Below are 26028 nucleotides of genomic sequence, written 5' to 3'. Positions count from 1 at the left end.
TTTAAGAGCCACTTAAAGTATTGCAAGTGGATTGGAGAATAGCATTAAAGGCAAACCAGGATTCTTCTTGTAACTGCCCAGGAAATGATTGGCCAGCGGAGTTGCTTCCTTACAGGCAGTCATCAACAGAGATAAGGACAGCAAGTTACCCTGCTTACCTGTGTTGTTAAAGTGCCATATCTAGATTTTTTGACAGATATCCATATTATTATAGTTACCACAAGATAACTAAGTAATAAGATTTCTGTCTGAATATATGTCTATATTCACCTAATGGATCTCTTACACCATGCTCAAAACATCCAACTCTCCTCATCAACAAGAAGCATCAACAAGACTTCTAATACCTCCTACTAGAAAAATCATTATTTTTTTTATATCAATGCAATATATATAATGGATGACATGCCATTTCACTGTTGTTATCCAGTCTGGATGCTCTGTAACAGTATTTCTTATGATCTTAGCATCTCTGTGTTTTCCAGGTTATAGCAATATAATGATGCTGTATTAGTCACACTGCTGATTCTCACTCTACTTATCAAAGCAGCCTTTAGATAACTTCCAGATGAGACATGACAGTGGATAATCCATTATCCTCTTTCCTGGTTCTTTTGTCTTCTGAACAAAGAATTTGTTTCAAATTATTAAGCTGATTCCAAGATGTAGCAGTTAGGACTAGCATTTTGAAAATTCTTTTTCCATGCTTGAATGGAATGAATGAGCCTCTTCTACTTGCTCTAGGGAGAGAGGGCAATGTGTGGAGAGTGAGATGAATAATGACCTGATTTAGTAGAGGAAAACTGCTGTAGGGAGAGATAATATTATGGAAACAAATAAAAAAACCCAAAGCAGGGAAGCTGAATACTACTTGAGGAAGGTGGGGGGAAAGTTTTAATAATCTTGCTCTTTGCGTGAATATCATAGGATAAAAAAAAAAAGTATCAAGACATCCTCAGCACATGACCTGCAGCTTGATAGACCGCAGGTCACCCAGGTTCTGAAGTGTGGGAACAGCACCATCTATTGCACGGCCACCCTTACCAACGTGGTGTCAGACCTCATAGCCTCCCCTGCATGACCCTCACAACAGCTTTGTAAGGTAAGGACAGGGTATTTTCTTGATTCAGGCGGGGGGATTTGCTTTCCTGGTGTCTCGCAAAAAGCCAGTGATAAGGCAAGAACTGAGCCCCATTCTTCTGAATGACAAGCTCGTGCTGTAACTTCTGGCTCTGTCCCCTCTCCTACTAAGAAGTCTCATCTGCTTGAGAACCTTAGTACATCAGGCTAACGAGACCACTTGTAACTATCTCTCTTCCCACTAATCTCAGGGAATGTATTTACCCTTACTTTCCCATGTATGAGCTATGCTGTCTTTCAATTACAATTGCACTACATTTTGCAGGCACTAGAAAAACTGTGAATGTTTGTATTAGGAAAACATGTTTTCTAGAGTTGCAGGTAGAAAGTAAGACAAAGGAAATTTATATAGGGAAGTGGAAAGTAAGACAATACCTATACAGTAAATCCAACTCTGAAGCTTGGAAAATGGCTGCCATTTTAGAAAGAAAAATAAAATTTCAACAACTTTTCCTTATTTTGTTGTAATTGGAAAGATTCGGGTAGGTTTAATGTCTTGAAAATGCAGTTTAGCAGATGAGAAAAGAAGGAAAGAAGCATGTTAGAAGAGCTTCCTCTGAAAATCAGTATCTGTCCACAAACCACAACTGTCAAAAAGCAGGAAAGGGCCTTAAAAACATCACACCCTTGCTTCGTTGTGTCATTTCTACAGACTGCTTTTAATTTTCTTACCTTTTATCATGTGACCCCTGAAATAAGAGTTGGATTTAAATGTGTCTGTCCAGACCAGTGAGCTCCACCCAAGAGGGTCAATAACTGGAGAAGCAAACCAGACAGGAATAATCATTTGGCAAACTTGGACTATAGTTACTGATGTGGAGAAAATCTACTGAAGAAAACATGGATTAAAAAAAGAAAGCAAGACAGAAGGTTATAAGCATGCAGCACCCTATTTCCACATAACCAAGAGAAGAACCTGTCTTTAAGCTCTTGCCAAGAACTGTTAATATTTCACATTGGCTACCTAATAGCGTTAAAAAAAACAAACCAACAAACAGAAAACCCCACTGTGATAATGTAATGACCCTTTGGAATATCACATACTTATATGCTAAATAAACTTGCCCCATGTTCAAATGAGAAAGAATTAACTCACAGGTCTCTTGCTACCAGAGAAACCTGGTGTCACATTTTCCAGCGGGCAGAGGTGTATGTACATAGACACACCCCTCACAACCCCACCCTGCTTTTTCCCTCACAAATCAGTTTTGTAAAACCCTCCAAGTTGTTGTCATGCTAGCTGATATTTAGATTTCATCTGATTGTTATCCAGCAAAAGTAAGGGTAGTGTAATATGTTAGACTTAGCTCATTTATTTTCATAAAACATAAATGACATGTTTTTAAAGGCTGGATAGCATTAAGGAAACAGCCATTTTCTAATCATTACCTGCATAATTGTTTCACCTGCTGAAAGACTGCAGGCAAGTCTGTAACTCATTGAGGGGGTTGTTGTGGAGAAGATTTGTCGAGTCCAGCTGTGTACTTCCACTATATTCCAGATCCTCAAATGGTCTGAACTGACATAACTCTCCTGGACATCCAAGTATTTCAGTTCACACCAGCTAAGACCTTGTTTTGATATCTTAGCCAGATAAAACCTTTTTGCCTGGTGCCGGGCTGGACCTCTAACGTTGATTTCCAGGAGGAGGTTTTTTCAGCCATAGAAGAAAGTGAAAATATTCTACAATTGTTGTAGTGAACTAGCACAGACAAAATAATCGAGAGGCCCAAGTCAGTTGTATATGCCTTCAGTTTTTTTCTCCCTAGACAGCAACTGGCTATTATTTTATATACAATGGCTCAGTTGTCTAACTTGGCTAAATTACCTTAGCAGTGTTGAACCCGCAGTGCTCTGTGACTGATTCTAGCCAAGAACCTCTCCCTGTGGTTCTGCACATTTAACTCTTATTCAGACCAATGTAACTGACCTCACAAGGAATGTAGATAAATGGGGAATATAAGACTTCTTTCTACTTGTGTTTCAATGACTGAAAGAAACAGTATTAGCTACATGAACTGGTATGAGTAACAGTTAGTGTTGAACAAAATACTGCATTTAAAAAAACATGCTGTTCTGCTGTTCTCTTTCCTAAACAAAAAAAAAATTGCAGTCATATCCAAAACTCAAAAAAAAGGTGGTTAATGTGCTTTGAAAAAACATACAGGCAAAAATACTCTACTGTCAAATCTCCAAAAAACAATTCACTTGAATGATAAAGAGATTGTAAATCTTTGATGTTTGATGTAGACTTATTTACACAGTCTTCGGTTTATAACTTTCTTGCTTCAAAGCACCATTCTTCATGAGCAAAACAAGAAATAGATAAGGGAAGATGCAAAGAAAAAAATAAAGGCAGAAAGAAATGGGTGATGGATTACAAAGCAGAGAAGTTTCTTTTTCAGAAGAGAGTTTGACTTTTGACGCTGATTGACCTGCATTTCTGAGGTACATTGCATAACATGTGGAAATTTATATCTGCCAAAATACCTAATAAGATTAATTAAAGATAAAATCCTCAGACTGTGTGCAAAGGTATTAACTGTATAGACTTCTTATTTTGTTACTGAAAGGAACATAAGAGAATTGTTTCTTTTGCATCATTTTCTTCCTTGATACAACAGCTGCTTGCTGCCAACACAACAGTGTGGGTTGAGGAGAAACTGTGAGTTATGACTTCATGAGTTAAACAGATTTCAGTTAACATTTTCATGTGTCACCTGTCCCTAAAAATTCACTAAGTGCTTCCAAATTCAATAAAATTTAGCCTCTTCTTCCTTTTGTTTGCTAGGATTCAAACACTGCCAGTTTAAGATGATGTTTTCTATTTTCATTTTAAAAACCTTTTGTTTTACAGTCTGCATATGTATGGTCTGTCTTCTGTACGCAAAATTCATTGTGCACTAGAAGTAAAAGGACCTAATTCTTTTTGATGTTAGTAGAGCAGCTTTGACGGTTGCAGCTGAGTAACTCAGATCAGACTTCATGGTGAAGCATAAAACTGAGAGGTCATAATCTCAGAAAATTCATATATTTACTGAGTTTATATATATCACTAGTATGTTTTAACTACCCACTCATTTTGGAAATCAAATCTGAATTGGTGACACGACCATACTGGCAACCTCTTTGAAGACTTATTTCTTCAGCATTATGTGAATGAAATAGATACAACAAACTGAAATTGTAACCAAGCATTAAAACACATCCAAAAGTTTTGTACTTAGTCCCTCAAAAATGAGAACTCCTATTGATCTAATGAGACTTCACTTAGTGGCATCATACAAGCGCTACTGTGAAATTGTTTTCTCTGATCACATGAAATAAGACTGTTCAAAATTAATGTTAGGAGAAAGAGAAGTTGACAAAGTAGTCCACAAAACATTTCTGAATCAAGCTTAAGACCACATTTTGACAACAGTAACCTCAAAATTTTTGCATGAGGTGGTATTTTGACCAGGACAATTGACTACATAACAAGAATAAAGAAGCACGTCATTTCCTGATGATGTCAACTGCTTGCCTTGGCTAAAGGTGAGAGTAGTTTACATTTACTTAGAGCTTTGTTTTAAACTCTGGCTCTTGGAGGTAATATCCAGACACAATTTAGCATGGAACCAGATACATTTTTTGAGATTCCCAAACTTTTCTGAGTTCTTAGGCACCCTCAGCAATACCAGGTTGTTTGGGTTCTCAGAGGGAGATGAACTTCTGATTTGTCAGAAGTGCCTGAGCTCACAGATTAACAAGAAAATCAGAAGTTTTATTCTGCCAAAATGAAAAAGTTTAGGTTCTTAATTACAAAACTGGAAAAGAGTTAATGTAGTCTTGAATCACATTACCTCTAAACTTCTTTCATACCTCCTCCAGAGACTTGGTTGCCATGAGGCAGACCTGGCATGTTAGCATCTCCTGTTTTCATGGCTGGCTTGTCCTGGAGAACCTTCTGAATTTATATCTATTTTGAGGATGCTGCTTAAGCTGGAACCTCCTTCCCTTCTCTTTTCAGATCTCTTTTCCTAAGTCTGTCATCTTGTGAGACTACACTAGGGTAGCTCTCCATCAGTTATAACTATGATAACTTAGTTTTCTCTTCCCCTGTTCAAAATATTGCATAAAGTAAATGCAGCAATGTTGGACATGTCCTCGGCTTATCTCTGGTATTTAATGTGTTCTTCAATTAGCATTAATTAAATAGCCTTTCTGCAAGTGTTAATGTTTTCAAGACTCTTAAACGAGACATATTAACTGCAAATGCATATTATCAAACTCCTTAATCTTTAGGTCCGTGCTAAAGTCTACCTAAGGACCTTATGTGACCTAGCACATGTCAGATTTATTACTGTTAATAAAAGTGGGGCTTTATCCCAAACCATCTTATCGTCCTCCATCTTTCAATAGTATTAGGTGCTTGCAGTACCGTGAAACAAAGCAGTGTAAATAGGGTCATCCTGAGGTAAACATGTTAAGCACGTTGAATTGTTGCAGTTGAGTTTAAAAGAGGATGTAATCATCCCTTTCCACTGTCTAGACATTTGAAAGGGTTGTCAGGACTACAGATACAGCTTACCAAGCATCTGCTTTTACTCCACAGGGAGAGCTAAATCTTTGACATCAAAGTCTCACGATAAACACTTAGCTGGGGTGGATTTCTGACATGAAAAATCATCAAGTACGGGCTACCCTTCACTGGAGTCTTGCTTACCATTTCTCTTTAGGCACACAGCCAGGCTCCATGATGTATGTGGAAGACACAAAGAATCACATCTGGATGTTTATATAGGGGCTAAGGTGTTCAAGGGTAGATTGGACCAATGTACAGGGGCAAATCACAGGGAAACCTTACTGCAGAGAGGAGTGGAGCTGTCAGAGAGCAGGACTTAATGCTTGGGGCAAGCCCATTGCCTGGCCAATGAGTATACCTACCTTTGGAGAAATAATTCTTGTGTTTCTGAGAGATAGGAACCACTACAGAAACCTTTTCAATCTGCAATATCCAAGTAGGGACCACTTCAAAACAAGATAAAAGGAGACATTCATTTGCTTTAGCCTCTAACTGCTCCTGGAGAGTTCTCCCCTTCTTGACAACTTCCCTAGCAAAGGAAGTATTGCCACAGTGACTGGAAGGAAGAAAACTTGCTAGATTATGCTCTTTGAAGGTATATCCCCTCCTTAAGCCTGCTATCAGCACAAGTCACAGTGGCATTTTGCAAATCTGCTGTGCATTCCTATGCACTGAATGTTTATCATGCATTTTAAGATGCTCCATCACAACACAGGGGAAATATGCTAAGGTGAAATCTGAGACAACACAGCTTCTAACTAATTGTATTTCTCATTTCTTCATAGCCAGATCAGCTCTGCACTGAAGGTGATTTAGTTCAGTTCAATGAAACCGTTGTTAAAAAGAATGTTTCTGGCAAACTCCATTCTCTACCTGCAAAGGCCATGGCCTCTGGTTTAACTGGCCAGGTCCCTGCTTGCCCACTTTGGTGTGGTCCTGCAATGCCCAGTGCTGGGGAGGCAGGCTGCTGATGTGCTGCTGAAGCAGGTTTCGGGGTATTTACATTCTACTCCTATATGAGGATCTGATGGGGCAATCATTTGGGAAGTACACGCAGAGATCATGAGCAGAGTAACCGGAGATCAGAGAGGACCCAAGAACAGGACTGCCTCACAGCTAAAAATTCATCCTTTTCTCTTTGGAATTGAGAAGGTCTCTTCCTAAGTGTTCTATGTTAATTTCGGCCTTTAAATTCTCCTGCTTGTTAAAATTGTGCAGAGGAAAAGGATATGAACCTAAGCATAAACTTACAGTCTTTAGCTAGACTGTGCCAGCTAGTGAGGTTTACTGATCAGTTGGTTGGTTGAAAAAGACTTTTCAAAACTGCTCCTTGAAAGCAAGCAAATTCCTCTCAACAGTTTTGCAGAAGAGATATGAGTGGATACACAAGTGATACAGGGGAAAAACACAGCCCTAATACAGCAAAATGCTGTACTCTTTTTCAGAAAACAGCACATACTGTCTAATGGAATTGTTGTGCTTGTCTAACCTATGTAAATACCACTTCAAGATAGATATATATTTTGGTCCAGAACAAAAGCAGGACTTACGTGTTTAATAAAGGGGGAGCAGGGGCAAAGGCTGCAGAAAAGGGAAAGGTCAACATAAACCAATGTTTGTACTGTAGAAACAGGGATAAGAATAGGGAGTTCAACATAGGATCTTGGATTTCATATATGTAGCTCAACTCCAGAGAGGATCAGGAGGATGGAGAATTGAGCTGAAGGGAAAAAGGGTTGAACATGTGAGGAAGGGATAACCTGAGTTGAAGGATAAAGATGTCTCTTCCATCTTGCATGGTCCAGTCCAACATAATCCCTGGTTTGTGGCTTATCAGATCTGACAGCTGCACCTAGAAACATCAGTCCATATGGTAGGAAGGAAGCCTAAGTTCTGTATTGCATAGTCCTCATATTTTAAGGGAGCCTGTTGTTCAACAGTATTATTTTGTCCAGGTGTTAAATTGAAGAAAAAACACCATATACGAACTGCACTCTAAACCTATTGCAGTCTTGATGCCCATAATGGACAAAGCTGTGGCAATCCAAGCAACAGAGGTCTTCCTGGCCACAAACTGCTAGAGCAGTCTGTGCTGTGGTTTCATCTGCAAGCAAGTTGGGAAAAGGCAAATGAACAATGAGCTGATGGATGTGCAGCAGATTGTTATGCTTCTGTGGCCACTGCACAAAAATGTGCTAGTTGTTTTCAAGACTTAACTCCCAAATTTTTGCTACCGGTTGCAGCTGCCCCACTCCCCCACCCATCATTAACACCAGGCATTGACCCTCTACAGAAGGTCTGTGCCACAGCTACTCCTGTGTCAGTTGTCTCAGCTAAGCACTTGTTAAGATCATTCTAGCGTTAAAGTTTGCCCAGGCTTGCTGACCTAAAACCTAATCCCAACCCAATTACTTTTTCTAACACCAGTCCTAACCCTTGTCTGCCTTCCCCTGCTGTGCCCAGCAGCAGATTTTGTTCTTTGGTCTCGACTGATTAAAAAAAAGTTAACTCTGCTCACAACTGTATGGGCCATAGTAATTACTCAGGCCCTCCTACCAGTTCCACATCATGAGTAAGAAAGGCTTTAGTGTGGAATTGCTTGGTGTACTTCTGCAGATCCTAATAAAGGTTGTTTTCTAGGAAAATGTGGCCACTGAAAAGCTATGTTTGAAACAATTTTAGGTGAAAGGTTTTGTTCTATTTAAAAATTTCTCTTAGCTTTCTTTAAATTGACTACTTCAGTGACTACTAGTACCAACATAGCCACCAAGAAAAGTAGCTGTTCTGAATATTGTCCTATGCTGAGCCCTACTTCCCTGGCTGAATGAGACCTAATGGATTGCTCTGGCCTCCACTCCTCTCCTTAGCCCATCCCACCTTCCCTGTGGCCATCCATGATAAAAGGCCTGGGTGCTGTGCACATATGGTTCATCACACAGAAGTTTCTGTCCATATAGATTAAGGTTTCCATCACAGCAACAGAGAAATGGCACTGGCAAAATTGCTTTTTTCTTCTCTCATTTTTATTTCCATGCTTGTTTTCTGTGTCATCCTCTAGCCTCTTTCAGTTCTCCTACGGCTTTAACATAGCCTGCTGACCAGTGCTACACTGAAACACCGACTTCTCTGTTAAACTTGGCCCTGTCACAAACATTCAGGGAGCCTTCTGGTTCTTCCTCCATTTCTGGGTCCCATAGCTATCACTGTACTGGACATATGTCAAATAAGGGTCACAACCACAGCCTTTGCTGGAGTTGCAAGGATGGGGTGTGGGACTTGGAACTCCCAGGCCCTGTTTTGGGCTTTGCTGCCTTGTGGTTTTCAAAGTTGAGTAACATCCTCGGAGCTCCTGATCACAAGCAGGCTAAGGCATTGTTTGGTGCAGCGTTGCTGGTGCCTGTGTAAATGTTGTTGCAAAGGCACATTCATTGAAAGAATATGTTTGAAGACTCCCTAGTTCAAATAACTGAACTTTAGCTGGAACTTTTTCATTTCTCATTTTGAAAGGATGTTCCATTTCAAAAACTATTCCATTCTTTTAAAATCATTACAGAGTTCAAATAGGAATCAAAACTGGTTTGGATTAAACTCAAACTTTATTATTTTTTCATGCTGCCTCGCTTGCTGAAATGTTTCTCTTTAATTTTTCCCCTCCTCAAATTGCCACTGAACCACTTTATCACTACATGCGATAATGAGACTAAGCTCCAGTTTCCACATCACAGTGTCTACCACACTATGAATCTAAACTATCTCTTTACCCCCGCAGAACCTCTCCCTAACCATACATTGAGGCATAGACATAAGGCAGTACATGTGGGAGGTTTGCCATACTGCTGCCCTAGAGATAAGCAGAAAGCTTCACTGAACAAAGCTGCACTAGCATTAACCACACAGCTTTTAGAGCCAGACTATGGACATATTCTAATTAATCACAATTATGCAAACTCATGTATTTGCATATAGTCCCATGCACAGAGTTACAGGGAATTTGGCAGATGCCTACTGGATGTGAGTCAGCCAGGAAGGGAACCTCAGTGCTTGCCCCAGGAAAGCAAGCTGAGTGGTGAGACTCAAGGTTCTCCCAGCCAGGGGAACAGGGGAAGAAACAAAGGCTCGCTTAAGAGCGCAGTGCCGCTTCTCGGGAAAGTTACTGTATTTCCCTGTTTAACAAGGAAGCTACTCTCTGCTTCATACTTCACATCTGAGTTTTGCATGGCCCTTTAGTGATTCAACTAAAATGCTGTGCTCCTCCTTTGAACTGGCAAAGTCAAAGGCAGCTGCCAGCTGGGCAGCACTCTAAAGTCATAGCTCTAACACCTGGCTTTGACAATACTAAACCTAATGCCTCAGTCAAATTCCCAACAGTAATGCTGTTCACCTTCCTGAGCCCTAATCAGCTATCAGCAGAGCTCCAAAGGGAGGGAGGTGAATCTCAGTGGCAAACTCACTCCAGGGCATTAAAGTCTATGTATGTGCAGCTTCAATCTATGATACTCATAACATCAGGCTGCAGACTACTTGCCCCATAAGGGTCACACACTCAATTTTGTCCCTGTGGGGACTAATCCTGGCAGATCAAGTATTATTTATGGCTCTGAAATTATCTAGATCTTTTTCTCTCTGCAGCTGGGAAAGTAGGTTATTTGTTAGACACTTCTCAGTTACAGAAGAAGATATTGCTGGTTGTAGTCTATTTATTAATATGCAGGCACATTCCTCTGCAGAACAACAGCAAGTGCAAATTCACTAAAAAGGAAAACTCACTCTGTTTTTTTCCTGGAAGAGAATACAGAGGTATTCTCCCCGCTCCCACAGATGCTGCAATTACCTCTCAGTTTCTTTTTCCCAAATGAAGCAGAGATCTTCCCCTGACTTCTCAAATTCAAAAGCAAGTATCGTGCCAGGTTAGCACCGAATGCTTACAGGAGTGCAGTTGAGAGATGCCTCACCTGTACCTATCAAAGCGGAATAGCTAACAACGTGTTAAAAAAGACAGATAAAAGAAATGTTAAAACCTCTGCTTTTCATAATCAGATTGCAGTAAGTCCAGAAAACGTGTAGGCTGAAAAGACTATGTTGATACAAAAAGAAAAAAGAAAAAAAAAATCTTAAATGAATGTGTGAATGAGGGTGAGCACTTGCAAGCAGCATGACAGTGGAATACAATGAAGAGGGAGAATCTTCCCACTCTTCTTTCCTGAATGATTGATGTTATAATCAGGGATGCTGGAGTTACACAAGAAGAGAAAAATATAAGGCCATATTCTTGACTGGTGAAAATGAAAGCATTCACATTGATTTCTATGGAACCACTGCTGTTTATGCCACTGCAAGATATATCCCTAAGAGAGGTGAGATAATGTGCAAGGATGGTGAAGATAAAAGCACATAAGAGAAATGAAAACTTATCACAGGCACTGGGTTCCAAGTAAACACAGCTCATAACCTCAGAAAGCCTTCAAGAAGTTGTTCTTTCAGTTTTACTTGTGCTTTATAAATAACAATGAATGCATATTCTTCTCTGTTATGAATGCCTCTCCAGCAATGACGTGTTGTCATTAATCATGATAGGATTCATTATTAGCTTTCATCTGAGGGTTTTTTTCAGCGCAATAAAATGTTTTGCCTGTGCTTTTACACATAATTATACCAAGATATAGCTATGTCTTGATTACTTTTTTTAATACAAGAGGGACAATGCATACAGCCTTCCTCAGAGGGCACAGTTTGTTTTTTACTGTGGAGTACAAGAGGTACTGAATGCAGTGACTGTGTGCTAACCTCCCAGCGTGCACACCGCAAAACTGTCACACAACAGCATAGAGCATTGCAAATTAGGACTGTGGGATCTAGTACATTGCTGGTACTTTTATCTACAACTGCATGCTTCAGCTGACTCTTGCTAATCCTTTCCTTTCTTCGGCGTACAAAGTTTTTGTAGTACATCTATGAAGGATATAAATCTGAAATTATAAACCACTGTAAGACTGAGAAGCAGACAGCAAATGAAAGAAAATTTGAGTTGCCCTCATTTAGTCTTTTCTACACTATACGTAGGAGGCTTGAAGGATTTATTATTTATTTTAGCAACATGTAAACTTTTTTTCTCAAATCATTCAAGTCTTTCATATTTTAAGATTTACTATAACTTTATAATATGCTAATTTATGATAAAAAAGTAGAAAAGCAGATGAAAACAGATTTTGAAAGTTCTTCAGACCTTACTGTTCTTATTCTTGCCTAACACCACTGCTAACAAACAGCTGGGAGAGAGGCAGTCCTTTAAGACTACCTCCCTACCCCTTCCAGTAAAGGCCAAAAGCTCAATAGCCCTCTCAGCAACTCCAGCTAAATTTGGGGAAAATTGGGCAATCAGACCAAGTGTCACAGAAAAACCTGGTATTCAAACAGGATGAAGAAACCTCCCTCTCCCATTTTGTTTAAGAAACAGCAATAACTTTAATAACTTCACCAAATCTGCACAAAAGTCTGTGGCGTAATCCAGTTCACCTGGTACACAGGGTGATAACACTCCCCAAATCCCCACAGATTTCAGCTAGGCCAGGATTTCATTCCTGCTGTTAACTTAGCATTAAATCTTCAGTATCATCTCTCAGAAAAGAACTTTTGCAGTTATTTTTTAGCAATACTTGGACTGCTTTTTTTTTTTTTTAAGGGAATGTGCAAAAAGGTTGGACTAGAAGGGCGCACTATAAAAACTCAGATGTATAAACCTTACTGCTCTTCTCCAGTATCCTATTTGAATATATATTGAAAAGGTTTTGCAAATTTCTGTTTATACTTCAAATATACTTCTTAAAACCACAAGTGTTCTGCTTTGATTTACACATAAGCACATCAAAGATTAAAGAGCAGGACAATTACAATGGAGCTGATGAATTCTTAATCTCAGAAACAGTGGTAAATTAAGGGAAAACACAGTCTCGTTACTTGTTCTTTTGTGATTAAGTATTAGTTATCTGCTATGTTTGACATTCTGTAGACCTATTTATTTGATTAATTTAATTGTTGTCCTAATTAATTTAATTATTTTGTAGCAGGGGTTGAGAAGCTGGTGCATTCACGGTTCTCCACATGGAGCTCAACTGATGACCAGCACCACAGTTTGCTGAACTGGTAAAAAGCCGCCGCCCGCTCCGCGGTGCCCCTTTCTCTTGCCTGGGCTTGACTGCTGTGCCCTCTGCTAGCTCCTGCCTCCGCGCCGCCCTGCGCAGATTAATGTAGGGGACGGGATTATTCACGGGGCGGTTAATTAAGCGCGTAGATCATTTTCTGCAGGAGAGAGCCCCCAGTCCTCGCACTTTTGAAGTGATGAATGGACGTAAACAACTCTTCGATTTGCAAAGAGATAAATGGAATAAAAGGGGGGGGTGGTGGTAGTGGTGGTGAAGGGAGGCTGGGAAGCACAGGGAAGATTGCGGGGGGGGAGGCAGGGAAGGGGGATTTGGGGTTGCTTTAGTTTGTCACTCCGCCAAACGGACGCATCTTCACGAAGCAACTTTCGAATAACCAGACGACGGTGGGCTGGGCTCTCGCCGTCCCGCGGAGCTCCCCGCGCCGCCCGCCATCCTCCCCCCCCCCGCACACACCGTGCCGCTCCGCGGCCGCGCAGGGGGGGCGAGCATCGGCCGCAGCGTCCCGCCGCGCACTGTAGGTTCCCGGCGCTCCGGGGCAGCGAGCTGCGCTGTAGCCGGGTGCCCCGGAGAGGCAGCACCTCCCGGGACCCCCCCGCCGCGGCCGAGAGGAGGCCCGCGGAGCACAGCGCGGTGGCGGGAGCGCTCCATCGCCGTCAGCGGCGGGAGGGACGGTGCAGCCCCGGCGCCTGCGCCCCACCGCGCTCCTGCGGAGGGGGCGGGGGGGAAAGGCGAGAGGGGCGGCCGGGACCCGGCCCCGGGCGAGCCCCCCGCCCGTCCTTGAGCGGCGGGCGGCGGCGGCGGGGGGGCGCCCGCCTCCCGCGGCCGCCCTCGGCCCCGCGCTAGCCCCGCCGGCCGCGGAAACGGCCGCGGAAACCGCCCCGAAAGAGAAGGAGAACTTGTTCGTCTCCGCCTGCCTTCCCACCGCCCGCACATCCTCCCCCGCGGCGCATCTGCCCGCCCTCCGCGTCCCGCTCCCCCCGGGGCTCGGGGCCGGCCCGCCGGCTCCGGCTGGAAGATTTCCCGGCTCGTTTCCCTCGGAGGGGTTTTGTCGGTAGCGGTGTACCGAGGGGAGGCTCCGTCCCCAAGGCACCCTGCCTCACCCTGCGGGGGAAGGGAGCTGGGTGGGGGCAAGCCAGGAAGGGAGGATCTCAGTGGCTCTCCTAAAATCTATCAGCAGGCTGCGAGGAGGGAAGAGTTTGGCACTTCGCAGGCGAGGCTGAGCTCGTTTTTCCCAGCGGTGATGCCGCTGGACTGAGAGCGGCGCGGCCGTGCAAGTTGGGGGGACGGAGCCTCCCCCCTCTCCCGCCTTCACCGCCCCCCAGAACCGGTCCAGAGCCTTCAGCCCCGGTGGCTCGTCCCTGCCGCCCCGCTATATGAGAGCCGGTCCGAGGACAGGGCGACTCGGCGCCTGCTAGGGCTGCTCTCCGCCGCCCGCCCCGGACTTTCCCACCGCCGACGAGGAGCGGCGCGCACTCCGCACCCCGGAGAGTTGTCTCGGCAGGCTCCGTGCTATGGCGAGGCTGCGGAGAAGCAAACTAGCCGCTGGATTTCTATTACTTTTCCAGTGCCTGAGCGAGCGCTGCCAGCTGGCCGGCGGGGAGACGCCGAGGCAGACCCGCGGTAAGCGAGGCCGGTACCTGCCGGGCGGGGCCGGCCCGGGGCAGCGCCGCGGAGCCCGGGGCAGGGCGGCCGGGCCGGGCCGGGGCGGGGGAAGGCCGGGGTCGGGGGAGCCGGGCCGCCTTCCCGCAGCACCGGCGCGGCGTGGGCTCCGCCGGCTGCTCCGCGGGCCGAGGACCCGGAGGAGGGTAAACACCGTTTGGGGGTTGGGTCCCCCCGCTCCCGAGGGAGGCCCGGGGTGGCCGCGGTGCCGGCTTCTCCCCCTTCGCTCCCCCGGCGTCTCCGGGAAGAGCTCTCCATTACTTCATTTTTTATTTCAATGCGAATTCGGGACTTTCCTCTTTAACAAACCTGCCCCACGATCACGGGCAGCCGGTGCCGTTTTCCTCGCCAGCCCCTTCCCCGGGTCCCCGGAGCCCCCTTCCCCGCCACGTACGAGACGCTCCTGCAGGCGAAGGGCTCCGCTCCAGCGCCGGGAAGGGAGAGAGGGAGGGAGGGAGACACCGGCGCCCCCGGGAGCCCGAGGCGGCGGGCAGCGGCGGGCCGCCCCCCCCTCTCCCCGGGGACCTCCCCCCGCTCGCCCGCGGCGGGGCCCCGCTGCTCTCCCGGCAGGCAGCCGTGGAAGGGGAGGCAAAGTTTCCCTGCCGACCCTGCCTGGGAGAGCGAGCGGGCAGCCTTCTCCCCCGCGGAAGTCAGTAGCTCGCAGCCTTCCCTGGAAACCAGGCGCTGAGAGAAGGAGCAAGATAATGGAAGAAGCCCCCCAGGGCGGTGGGACCTGTTCGTTAGGAGCGAGAGGCTCGCTCGGTTGACTGCGTTCGCTTGCGAGAGCGTTGGGGTCCCTCTTGTCCGTCCTTCTCGGAGACACCTGTTAATGCGTGACACACAGCACCTGTAGTGCTTTCTCGTGGGCCACCGGTTCCCACAGCGTGGGGTTCCCTTTTGATCACTAAAGCCTTCTGTATCCCGCATTCCTGTGCTGTGGAGGGGAAAGCTGGTAAAGGAAACCTTGGCGCGTTTGCGGGTAAGGTATTTAAGGCACAAGAGAGGAAAGGTGCGGGTTTTGTGTGTCAGGGGACCTCGCTGCAGCAGCAGCTTCCAGCTTATAGATATTTTCAAAAGCTGTGCCTTTGTATTCGAAATACCAGCCAGACTGTTGTCAGATGAAACATGTCCACTGGCTTCCCTGGTGCAACAGAACTGCCCCTTCTTCCTTTTCTGAAAGGTTTGATACAAATGTGAAGAGTTTTGCGGTCACAGCATAACTGACCCGGACGAGAGAGGCTGGGGAGTTTTTTGAAATGTCTGGTGAGATCATGTGCCAGACAGAGCGGGGATTTTCCCAGGCAGGGGCCTGCCACTGAGTTTGGGAACTGCTAAATGACAAGGTAGCTCAGCAGGTTGCTGGGGCTCACATGTCACTTGGGGCCAAAGGGAAGAACCGGGAGGAGGCTTTTCACGTACTGCTGCAAAATTCATGTTGCTGCTCTCGGCGCTGTAGGCAACAAATGTCGGTAGTTGTTAATGTTAGTTAGAAGGAAAAATAAAGTGTGGTGGTGAGATTAGAAAAAGTACTGTGTTGTGTGGCAGTGGACCGAGCTCACGAAGTTTATTAATCTTCCAGCCATTGTATCCAGAAAAGAAAATGCTAGTGCTGACTAAATGAAATATAACTCACCAGTGGGCAAATAATCACCACACATCACTGATTTAGGCTATTAAGTTGTAGTAGTCATCAGTGTCTGCACCAGGAGGTGCTAAATAGAAGATATACCAACAGCTTGCTTATCCATAAATCATTTATTAATGTCTTGTGTCTTCCTGAATATGATAAGAGGTATCAAGGAGTTTGTAATCAGGCAAATATTATTTTGATATTTAATACATTCTGAAGAAAATATAGCAAGTGGCTGTTTGCCTTAACTGGTAAGATGGACAACGTGATGTCAGTTTTGACAGCTAGATGTTTGTAACTTTGGTGTCTTTTCCTTCCCTCTTGGTTAAAAAGTCTGTATTATGACAGCAATAATTAAATGTCATTAACATAATCGGAGTCGTAAATGTAAGAAGCATTTAACGCGTTTATCATCATTCCTGGTTTGGTTTTGCTTTGTTTTTAATACTGCTCTTTGGGGGGAAAAAAATGCAGTGGGGGACCGTGTCTAATCAGTAAGAGGAGGATGATTATGTAAAGCCAGGGAAATTGGACTTCAGGTTCTGTGAGTCAAGAAAAAGAGTGCTGTTTCAAAGTTCTACTGTATTTAGCATCTACTGTATACCCGTAGATCAGCTGAGGTAAAACCTTTAAAGCATTAAAGTAAAAAATAAATCTTTGAAGTAGCTGCAACTTCTTAAAGGGAGGCTGTTTTGAGACGTTCTTCGAATGCTCGGTAGCAAAACGCCCTATTGAAACTGAGTGAAATAACAGTATCAAGAAATGGAAACGTTTAGTATGCCCTGGCAGAGCCGGAGCCAGGAGAGGATTTCCGAGGACGCTCCCAAAGGGATGTGCCGTGATTCCAACAGGGACGGAAAAAACCCGCACGGGCACGGTTTCTTGGCCCAGCCCCTCCGACCTGCCTTGCCGGGTAAAGCCGGGCGGGATCAATCCAAGCCGAGCCGTTCCCTAGACCCGCCGGCACTTGCCCGCCCGCCCCCGGGGGCTGTTCAACCCGCGGGGCGCCTGAGCCGGGGCCGCGCCGGGCGGAGCGGGCTCTCCCCGCTAGGGGGCGCAGCGGCAGCCGCGCGGCACGCGGCGCTGCCCCGGCCGCCCTCCTCCTCCTCCTCCTCCTCCTCCTCCTCCTCCTCCTCCTCCTCCTCCTCCTCCTCCTCCTCCTCCTCCTCCTCCTCCGCCCCGGGTCGGGCCTTCGTCCTCGCCGGCAGAACCGCCATCAGCCGAGGAGGAAGGTCCTCAGGGGGAAGGTTTGCGGGCATGTGCGCTCCAGGGCGGCCGAACCGAGCACGGGCACCGAAGCACGCCGTCTTCGGGAAGCTCCCGCAACAAACAAAGCTCCCCCGGCTGTTCTGAGTGGGGGCTCGCCGCTCCTTGGAGCGTTGCCGCGAGAAGGCTTGAAAATGTTACGTTCCTTCGCCAACACCACCAGTCAGAATTAGCAGGCTGCTGTCGTAATTTCTTTTCTGCCAGAGCATATTCCAGAATCCTGGTATCCTCTGTATTCGATGCACTGCCGCTGTCTGCAGGCATCGGCATTCAGAGAGGGGTAGAATTATTTTTATGGGATAAACTACTGTTTAGGAGTGTTTATCTAGCATTTATCTACTGCTGAAACAGTCGCATTTGCTGTATTGCCTGAGCTTTACTCTGTTTAAAAAAAAAAAAAACAACAAAACAAAACCAAAAAACCACAACCAAACACAAACTTTCCTCAGTACACATTAGGACCTTCAGCTTTTATCTTAGAAGTATCAAAATAAATACAGCATTAGACAACATGCATGTCAGGTATTTTTTCTCTTTGCATTCAAAGTTGCATTTTTTTTTCTGTACGTGATATGTAAATGGGGAAAATTGGGTTAGAGTATCCCAGTGACATTTGAGAGTAAATCCTATTTACATATGAGATGTATTTTACTAAGAATTCCCTCTAAAGAAGTCATCTTTTTTTTTAACTTTCATTCTGGTTCTTCCTTTTCTTTTTCGTGCTTTTTGTCATTGTAATTTCCTCTGAAAGGGTGATTTGAAATATTGCTAGTAAATAGGGGGTAAATTAAGATTATGATAAGGTTGACTTAGGTATTAAATCCAGCTTCACAGAAACTCATTTCCACAAATTTAGAGTAAGATCAATGCTCACAGTTCACTGAAGGTTTAAAAATCCCCTTGGCGAAAACAGTGTTGTTGTTTGGCTGTAAATATTCCTCTTCAGAGTTTATATCCTCACGCAGGCACTTAAAACCCAGCAAACACTTGACTCAGATGCTAGGTTTTGTCTGACACTTAACTTGGAGTTGATGATAAATAACAGCGAAACTAGGTCTCTACACTGTAAACAAATGTAGAAAATGAGGAAAGGTCTTTACAGCTTGAAAAATTCCTTTGTTCTGTTATTAGCAACACACCCTGGCCATTCAGAGCAAAATGCTGGGACAACATCTACTGCCTTGCTGAATACCAGATTCCTCGAAAAAAATTTGCGGTTCAGGAGGGCTGTTTCCTCTAGGGGAAGAGACTCCTGAGACCGTGAAGGAGGTAGATGAGGAATTTCATCACGTCAGGTGATGAGAGAGACCCGCTGAGGAAAATAGTTGCAGACCTATAGTAAGTTAGCATTTTCATTATGGACTCTTTGGCACATTTTCGGTGGAGCAGTGCAGCAGGTCCCTGCACCTGCACAGACCTCAGGAGATGGAGGTTTGGACCTGAAGCTTTTGTGTCCTGCAGGACTACTATGCAGCGACGCCTGGAAAGCTGCTTTGCTTTGAATTATGCTAAAGATGGCTAGCACACAAGAAACATGCTCAGTTGAGTCCTACTGGTTTTCTCCACAAAGGAGATAAAAATTTCTTAAGAGAAATAAAAATAAAAGCATCATTTGACTCTGTTTTTGATAAAAGTCACTGTGGTTTCATTGGAGTGTCTGAAGTACTGAGCAGTTCTGCTTCCGGTAACCTTGAAAGCACTGCCAAAAAGAAAGCTCTGTAGCAGCTCCAGTTTCAGAACTTATTTAGGCTACAGTCTCTTAGACTGAGAATACAGCTGGGGTAACTGGTGTGAGTGTATTTTGAATTTCTGGTGTGGTTCATGCTTCCTAAGGAAAATTAATATCAAAACGATTTAAGAAGGCAGTAGTTAAGGTAAGCATGTGCTGGGGACTCTCTACAGAGTGAACAAAAGGTAATTTGATGGGAGCATTTCTCATCCAGTACAAGGAAATGTTGCAAGCTTGCCAGGAGTGTGAAATTATATCTACTAGGTTTGATGAGGGCTGAGGTGGGAGTGTTAATGCAGTGCAATTGGCAGATGTCATATTTACTAAACTGGAGAATTGCATAATCGCAGCAGGAACTGGAAGAACCCAGGAGATTACTTTCCATGGAGAAGTATGCAGAGAAGCCACGCTAAGTTCATGTGGGTTTTGTTTTTGTTTGTGGCTTCTGACAAATGAGCATAAAACAGTGCCCTGAGGTAATGTTTGTGAGTGCTGGGTGCTGTGTCTCATCACGGAACACTTCCTCCGCTTCCTCCTCTTTTCTTTTTCCTCATCCAACTAATAAACATAGCTTCAATTAGCACTCCTTGCTGTCAACATTGAGCAATCAGTTGTGCTAAGTGTCCTTGTAAATTCTGGGTTTGAAAGAGCTTGTGTCACTTTTTCTTCTCCCTCCACCAAAAGGCAGTGCGTAGGAGGGTGTTTTCAAGTTGGATTTGGCCCAACCTTTTTCTCTTCTGAAACGGGCAAATGGAGCAGGTTCTTAGGCCAGATCCAGGGTTGGGCTTGACACTTGTTGAACACACAGTTTCAAAAGTAGCAAACATCTTGATGGGGTGATCAAGAGAAATGTAAGGATTAATATGAAGATAGATACAAGACAAGTCATCACAGGAGTGATGCAGCGGCTCTACTTGACAATGGTAAGACCCCGACAAGAATATTCTCTTCAGTTTCAAGCACTGTACTTCAAGAAATAATGTGGACAAATTGAGGATTGTCATATGAAGAAAAAAAGGAAAGAACACTGCTAGAGAGAATAAAACTAAGAGATGACATGGTAACAATCTTCAAGTGTGTAAAAGGCTTCCACAGAGAAGAAGAGAATAACTTGTCCTCAACAAGTAATGACTTAAATTGTAGCAAGGCAGACTTTTAAATGTTCAGGCTAGGGTAGTAGATTATCTCTAAGTAGTCTTCATCACTGAAACAGTTAGATAAACATATGTCCAAAATGTCATACTGTCCAGAAAGGCAGCTGTTCCTGCCTTGGAGCAAATGGCTGGACAATGTGACCTTTCAAGGTCTCACCAAGCTAACTTGAATCATTCTGTGTGGGTAGCTTTTAAGTACACAAGGGTTCACCTCAAACTGCGTAGCTAGATAAAATACAAGCATGAATTCAAGTGCTCTCTTAGCTTGAGGCCTCTGTCTCTCGTTTGTCAATGATATATGTGGCTTTAATGTGATTTTAACGTACACTTTCTGTGGCTGCAGACAAGGTAAAGACATTTAAAATGCTGCTTATGTTAGAGTTCTTATGTCATGAAATAAGGCTTTTAAAATCAGATTTTGTCCTTACTAGGTTCCATTATAAGCAGACAATTTTTTTTTGTCTTTTAAGATATTCTCATAGTGACTTTCGGGGGGCTTTAGGCAAGCATCTCTTATCCCATGTCATTTTATTGAGTGAAAAATCCTTGACTTGAATAGGGAGAGTTCCACAAATGGAATGTACAAACCTTTCCATTTAACCTATCTCTGGTAATGTTTCAAGTATATGTTGTTTCACAGTTGATGCTAGGAGCTCTGGTCCTTTTCTTTATAGATGCAATTGAACTGTGTCAAAGGGCTGCTTATGTTACAGGGATGCAATGCCATTTATAGTTTTTACTGCAGCTTTCCTTAACTGCTGTAGTTGATAGGGCAGACTCTCTTGGAAGTTTCATCTGCATTTAACAGATGTAGCAGAATAGGATGCAGTGGTTATCCAGTAATAAGCACTTCGAGTAATATTTAATTTTTTCTTCTATTTAAGCATTACCTCCCCCTCCCCCCGCCCTTTGGTCATAATGTGAATCCTGCAAATATTAATTAAATGGGCAATACTGCATCTGGGCTGAATAATTACAGCTTTTCACTTCACAAGAGTTGTTAGTAGGCTGATTGTAAAAGGCAAGTATCATCCATTGTAATTTCAGTGTCTTCTGAAGGGTGAAGTGTTAAAGAGAGGGGAGTTCATCACTGTGCAGGTTCCTCTTTTGATGAGTCAGCAGTTGAACTAAAAATCTATTGGAAAACGCAGTCTTGGCCTCCACAGAGAATTGGGAGCCAGCATGGGTCTTTATTACTATAGTTGCTCTATGATATTCTCCAGCTGCATGTTTCTGCTTTCCTGCGTGGGTGTATGTGACTCTCCTTTTGCATTTGCAAGCCAGACAGCATGTATTTGCAATTCAACCTCAGTCACGGTGGGATATAAACCCAAGGCCCTCTGTTAGGAATCCTTTCATGGCAGGACAGGTTTCAGAGTTGCTAGGCTCTTCTCTCCTATCCTTCATCTCCTCGTTGCCCTTTCTGCCTGCTTTGGAGATTGCTTCCTCCTCACTTGCACTATTCCAGTAGTTCATGTAGCCGTGCTCTAGGTCAGATGGGTCAGGCCTGCTCTTGTTAGTCAACTGAGATTTAAAAAAGAGAGAGAGAAAGAAAAGACTACATTTTGGAAGAGGTAGGGGAGGTGAAAATAAAATGAGGAGAATGAATGTGGTATTTTTAAACCTCATTATAAATCCTCTTAGAACAATGTAAAAACTCTGGAAAAGTAGAATACTTGACTTCTGTTTAATACAACCAGGTGTTATATACCCTTAGTCAAAAAATATTCAAAGAAACAACTAGTTGACATTGGAAAATTATGTCAAAGTTGACAGGCTCTTGTCAAATATTTCAGCTGGCAAGTGTCAAAACAAGTAATTTTGAGTTTCTTATTTTGATGATGATAAAATTTCTCATTTTTCATTTTGACTTTTAGATTAAAATTATTATATTAGGAAGTATAAGCATAATTGAAAAGCAATTTGTTCTGCAGTTTGTATGTGTGTATATATAGATATTTTTCATTTCATATCCTACAGCAAACATTGACTATTTACTTTTAATCAGAATAAGATCAAAATTTTGACTTAGGGTGGGAAATTAACTTTCTAGTCATCTCTCATTGAGACTTACCATTGTTGAGAATTTGGCTACATACTGTAAGCCCTATAAGAACAGATCATTTTATCTTGTAGAAACCTTACTTTTATTTGATGACAGGAAAAGGGGGAATGGCTGAAAAAACAGTTGTCTTGATCATCCAGCTAGGTTTTGTTGTTTGGTTGGTTTTGTTTTTTTTGTTTTGGTCTTTTTTTTTTTTTTACTTTATAGCATATTTCTCATTCAGGTTGCTTCTTGGTTAATATGATATTCATAAGGCAACTAAATTAAAAGAAAGCACATTTTCCAGATTGCAGCTGCTGTAAAGATAATAGATTTATGGTTTATTTGCAGTGAAGGCATTTATGGACTAGAAGCTTAGCATTTGGTGTATTGCAGAAACCTGACCTCAATATCAACACAATTTATTACTGGTTCTTATTTAAACATATGTATGCTCATCTAAGTTGTAGTCTCAAAACAAAGAAAATGGATAGGGTGAATCATCATTATAGATCATCATCTGTTCTGGTTTCCATTTACTTTTTATTACATCTGTTATTAATCTTCTTTAAAAACAGTTTTTATGAATAAAGTACATGTAATGCAATGCTTTTTAGTTTATCATGCAAATTATGCAAGACTTAATAATTGAAATGTATAGTTGTACACTGTGGAAGTACACAGCTTTTCATGTTCACATTCAACCACAGAAAACCAAAGGGGTCTTTCTGCTATTAAACATCAAGCCAAGCAAAAACAATTGCTTCCAATTTTGCTAATGTTAATGTATTTACCTTTTCCAAACCTTCTAATTTCGTTTCTAATACTGCAAGATGTTGGAGGCATTTCCATCTTTCCAATGCACAAATAAAATAATAATAATACTAGTAAGTTGTCCTGACAATTTTTTTCCTAGGACCGCATAGCTGGAAGGGACAACCTAGGTCATCAAGTCTTTCCCAGGGATAAGAAGCAGTTGTGTCATGGACGTGTGTTCCACATGCCCCCACGCACCACAGGTCATCAGTAATGCTCATCCCCATAACAATCTTCAGGCATGTGGTAAAATAGCAGCAGCCCCAAGTATAATGTCCCACAGAAGATAACGTGGGCATTGACAACAGTTTAAGTTTCTACAGTAGCAAAGAATTTTTACTTTTAGTATGCTTTGTTTGAAAGCTTGTGTTTATCTCTTTCTGCTTAGCCTGTTTTTCTGTTTGTTTTTTTTGACTTAATATACTCAGCTTTTTCAGCCCTTGTTTTATTTCATGCATGATTAATGGACATTTATTGCCAAATTGGTAACACTGATTTTGTTTCAATTCAAAACCATTTTCTAGAGTAGCATGAATGACCTGCAAAATGGCTCTTCCTCTAGTAAACTTGTCAGTCTGAATGGAGAGAAGAAACTACCATTATCTTTTGTCAGCCTCTCGAGCTAGCCATGTATAAATCCTGAAAAGTGGTCTACTGTTTAAAAGGAGGCAGGTTTATACTCTGCCTCAGCTGAGGTGACTGTGGATTGGCAGTTCTGTCATACCAGTACAAAGTCAAACTTTGTACTTACTTGGGGGGGGTTTGGTTTTGTTTGGGGTTTTGTTTGTTTGTTTTCCCTGGATATGAATTTATGTTATTTCAGCTCCTTGGACTAATTTTAATCCTTTAGCCTTGTGTTGTACTGCAAGCTTGAATGCAGCTGTGTTCCTAACTTTGTTTAGGTACTCTCTGAAGTTCAACCCCAGACTTTTGATTCCCACCACTTGTCAGCAGGCAATTTGTATGCTCTACTCCTCCATTGCTGTTTGCAGGCCACACTTGTCTTACAGCATTCTCAATTATCCCCATAATCATCATAGCTATGCACTTTATATTCATTAGTATTCTTATTCGTGGAAGACCTTGTAAGGTAATATGCTAACTTTACAAATAGGAAGGTGGTTTTGAAAAAGTGACTACTTTGCCAAAGTTAAAAATGCGTCATTCGTGTCTCAGAGTATATGAGTTGTTTTTTTCTGCAATAGCCCAGTTATCTTTTGAGTTTCCCCCTGCTTCACCAAACTCAGGGCTGTAATTTCTCTCTTCATTCTCATCCTTGAATTCCCTAATCTAAGCTTTTAAATCTCAGTCAGACCTCAGATCAAACATTCTGTCTGTCTGGAAAAAATTCCAGGTTAGAGTTGACCAAGGGCTCTGATCAGTGCAGAGACAAAAAGGCTTAGTTTGGGACTGCCATAGATTTTGCCGTTTCTGATGTTCCTCTCCTTGCTCAGGCGTGCAACCGCAGAGGAATAGGTGTCTCAGCTGTTTATACAGCAGATCCCAAACTGTCACATTTTATAGTTGAAAGTAATAAGTTTCTTTCCTAAACACAAGTGTGTGAAGAATAGACAAATACTGGGTCTAGATTTCTGCTGGTTGGCACTTTGACAGTTTGGAAGGATTATGTCCAAATCTTTCTGGGTTTGCCACGAGTTCTTGGAGAGAACAATGGTGTTTTACAAACTGTAAAATTATTTTTCCTGTAATTAAACTTTGAGAATAACAATCCAGATTCAGTAATAACTAGCCAGAAGAAAGATTTCCAAAGCAATCAGTTTGCAGCACTGCTGACTTGAATTCTTTGACTGTTTAAAAAGTTTATCCTTCTCAGAAAATGAGCATTGCAAGATGTAGAATATTATTACTTTACTGCACAAATATGATAGCAGCCTTTACTGGAAGCGTACCTTCATGAACTTTTAAGCAGAAAGATTACTGACAAATGCTGTATAACACATGTATCTATACAGAGTCTATGTACAATGCTGTGCCTCTGATGCTATAAATCATGCTGAAGTTTCCTGTAGGGTAAGTATCTGGCTGGAAACAGAACTGATAGATTTTCTAATACAATCAGTGCTTTTCAGCATCTGCTGTTTTATCACCGATGGTGGGTTTTGTTTGTTCTGCAAAAATAGTGATAAGTTTAAAAAGCTGGATTTTAAAAAGCTGTTATTCTTAGCTTGCAAACTGTATGAGTTTCCCTCCCTACACCAAATTTGAAAAGAAATTGAAGTTGCCCTTTCCAGACTAATAAAGCCATCAGTGGGGAGGGAAAAAAAAACCAAGCAAAACAATACAAGAAACAAACAACAACAACAAAAAAACCCAAACCAGACTTTATGCTTTGGAATATTTGGGGATGCATCCCTAGGCTCCAGTTATGGAAAATTTCCCTTATTTAGAACTGTGCTTGAATGTTTGCTTAACAGTAGCAATGTTTACAAGTGGTGTCCTACAGGTGGGTGGACTGAAAAAGATGTAGATGTCTAAGATTTTTCTCTGATCTTGGACCTTGGAATTTAGTTGGCCCAGAAGTCCCAGGCCATTTGCAACAGCAACGCTAAGGTTTGCAGCCTTGTTGCAGATCCTGAAGAAGTTTCAGGAGAGAAGGGTCTTTCAGCCAGCAGAAAAAACTGACTGCCACCTCCCCATATTGTTGTGGATAACAGCAGAGGACTATAGAGAGTAATCTATCCTCTGATGTATGCTTGTTGCATTCCCCTTTAAGAGCTGGGCGTTGGGATTTTATTTTAAATTTTTTATTGGGGGGGGGGGTGTGTGATGTGCAACACACACTTAGGAGATGCAGAAACTAAATATTTACTTAGATTTTATGACCTGTCTCCAAGTGACTGAAATG

At 43.0% G+C, this 26028-nt stretch overlaps 1 protein-coding gene across 1 annotated transcript in view; it reads left to right on the top strand.

The window, feature by feature from the left end:
- Positions 1 to 13887: 13887 nt before the first annotated feature.
- The window catches only part of PLXDC2 (plexin domain containing 2), a 279753-nt gene continuing 267612 nt past the window's right edge, over positions 13888 to 26028 (top strand). Inside the window, exon 1 of the mRNA XM_075047931.1 lies at positions 13888 to 14484. Coding sequence (XP_074904032.1) covers positions 14376 to 14484 — 109 coding nt within the window. The 5' untranslated portion in view covers positions 13888 to 14375. The remainder of the gene's footprint in view (positions 14485 to 26028) is intronic.

This window comes from Buteo buteo, chromosome 2 (assembly GCF_964188355.1).
Source record: "Buteo buteo chromosome 2, bButBut1.hap1.1, whole genome shotgun sequence".
NCBI classification, from domain to species: Eukaryota; Metazoa; Chordata; class Aves; order Accipitriformes; family Accipitridae; genus Buteo; species Buteo buteo.
This window is presented reverse-complemented; position numbering and strand designations above follow the sequence as displayed.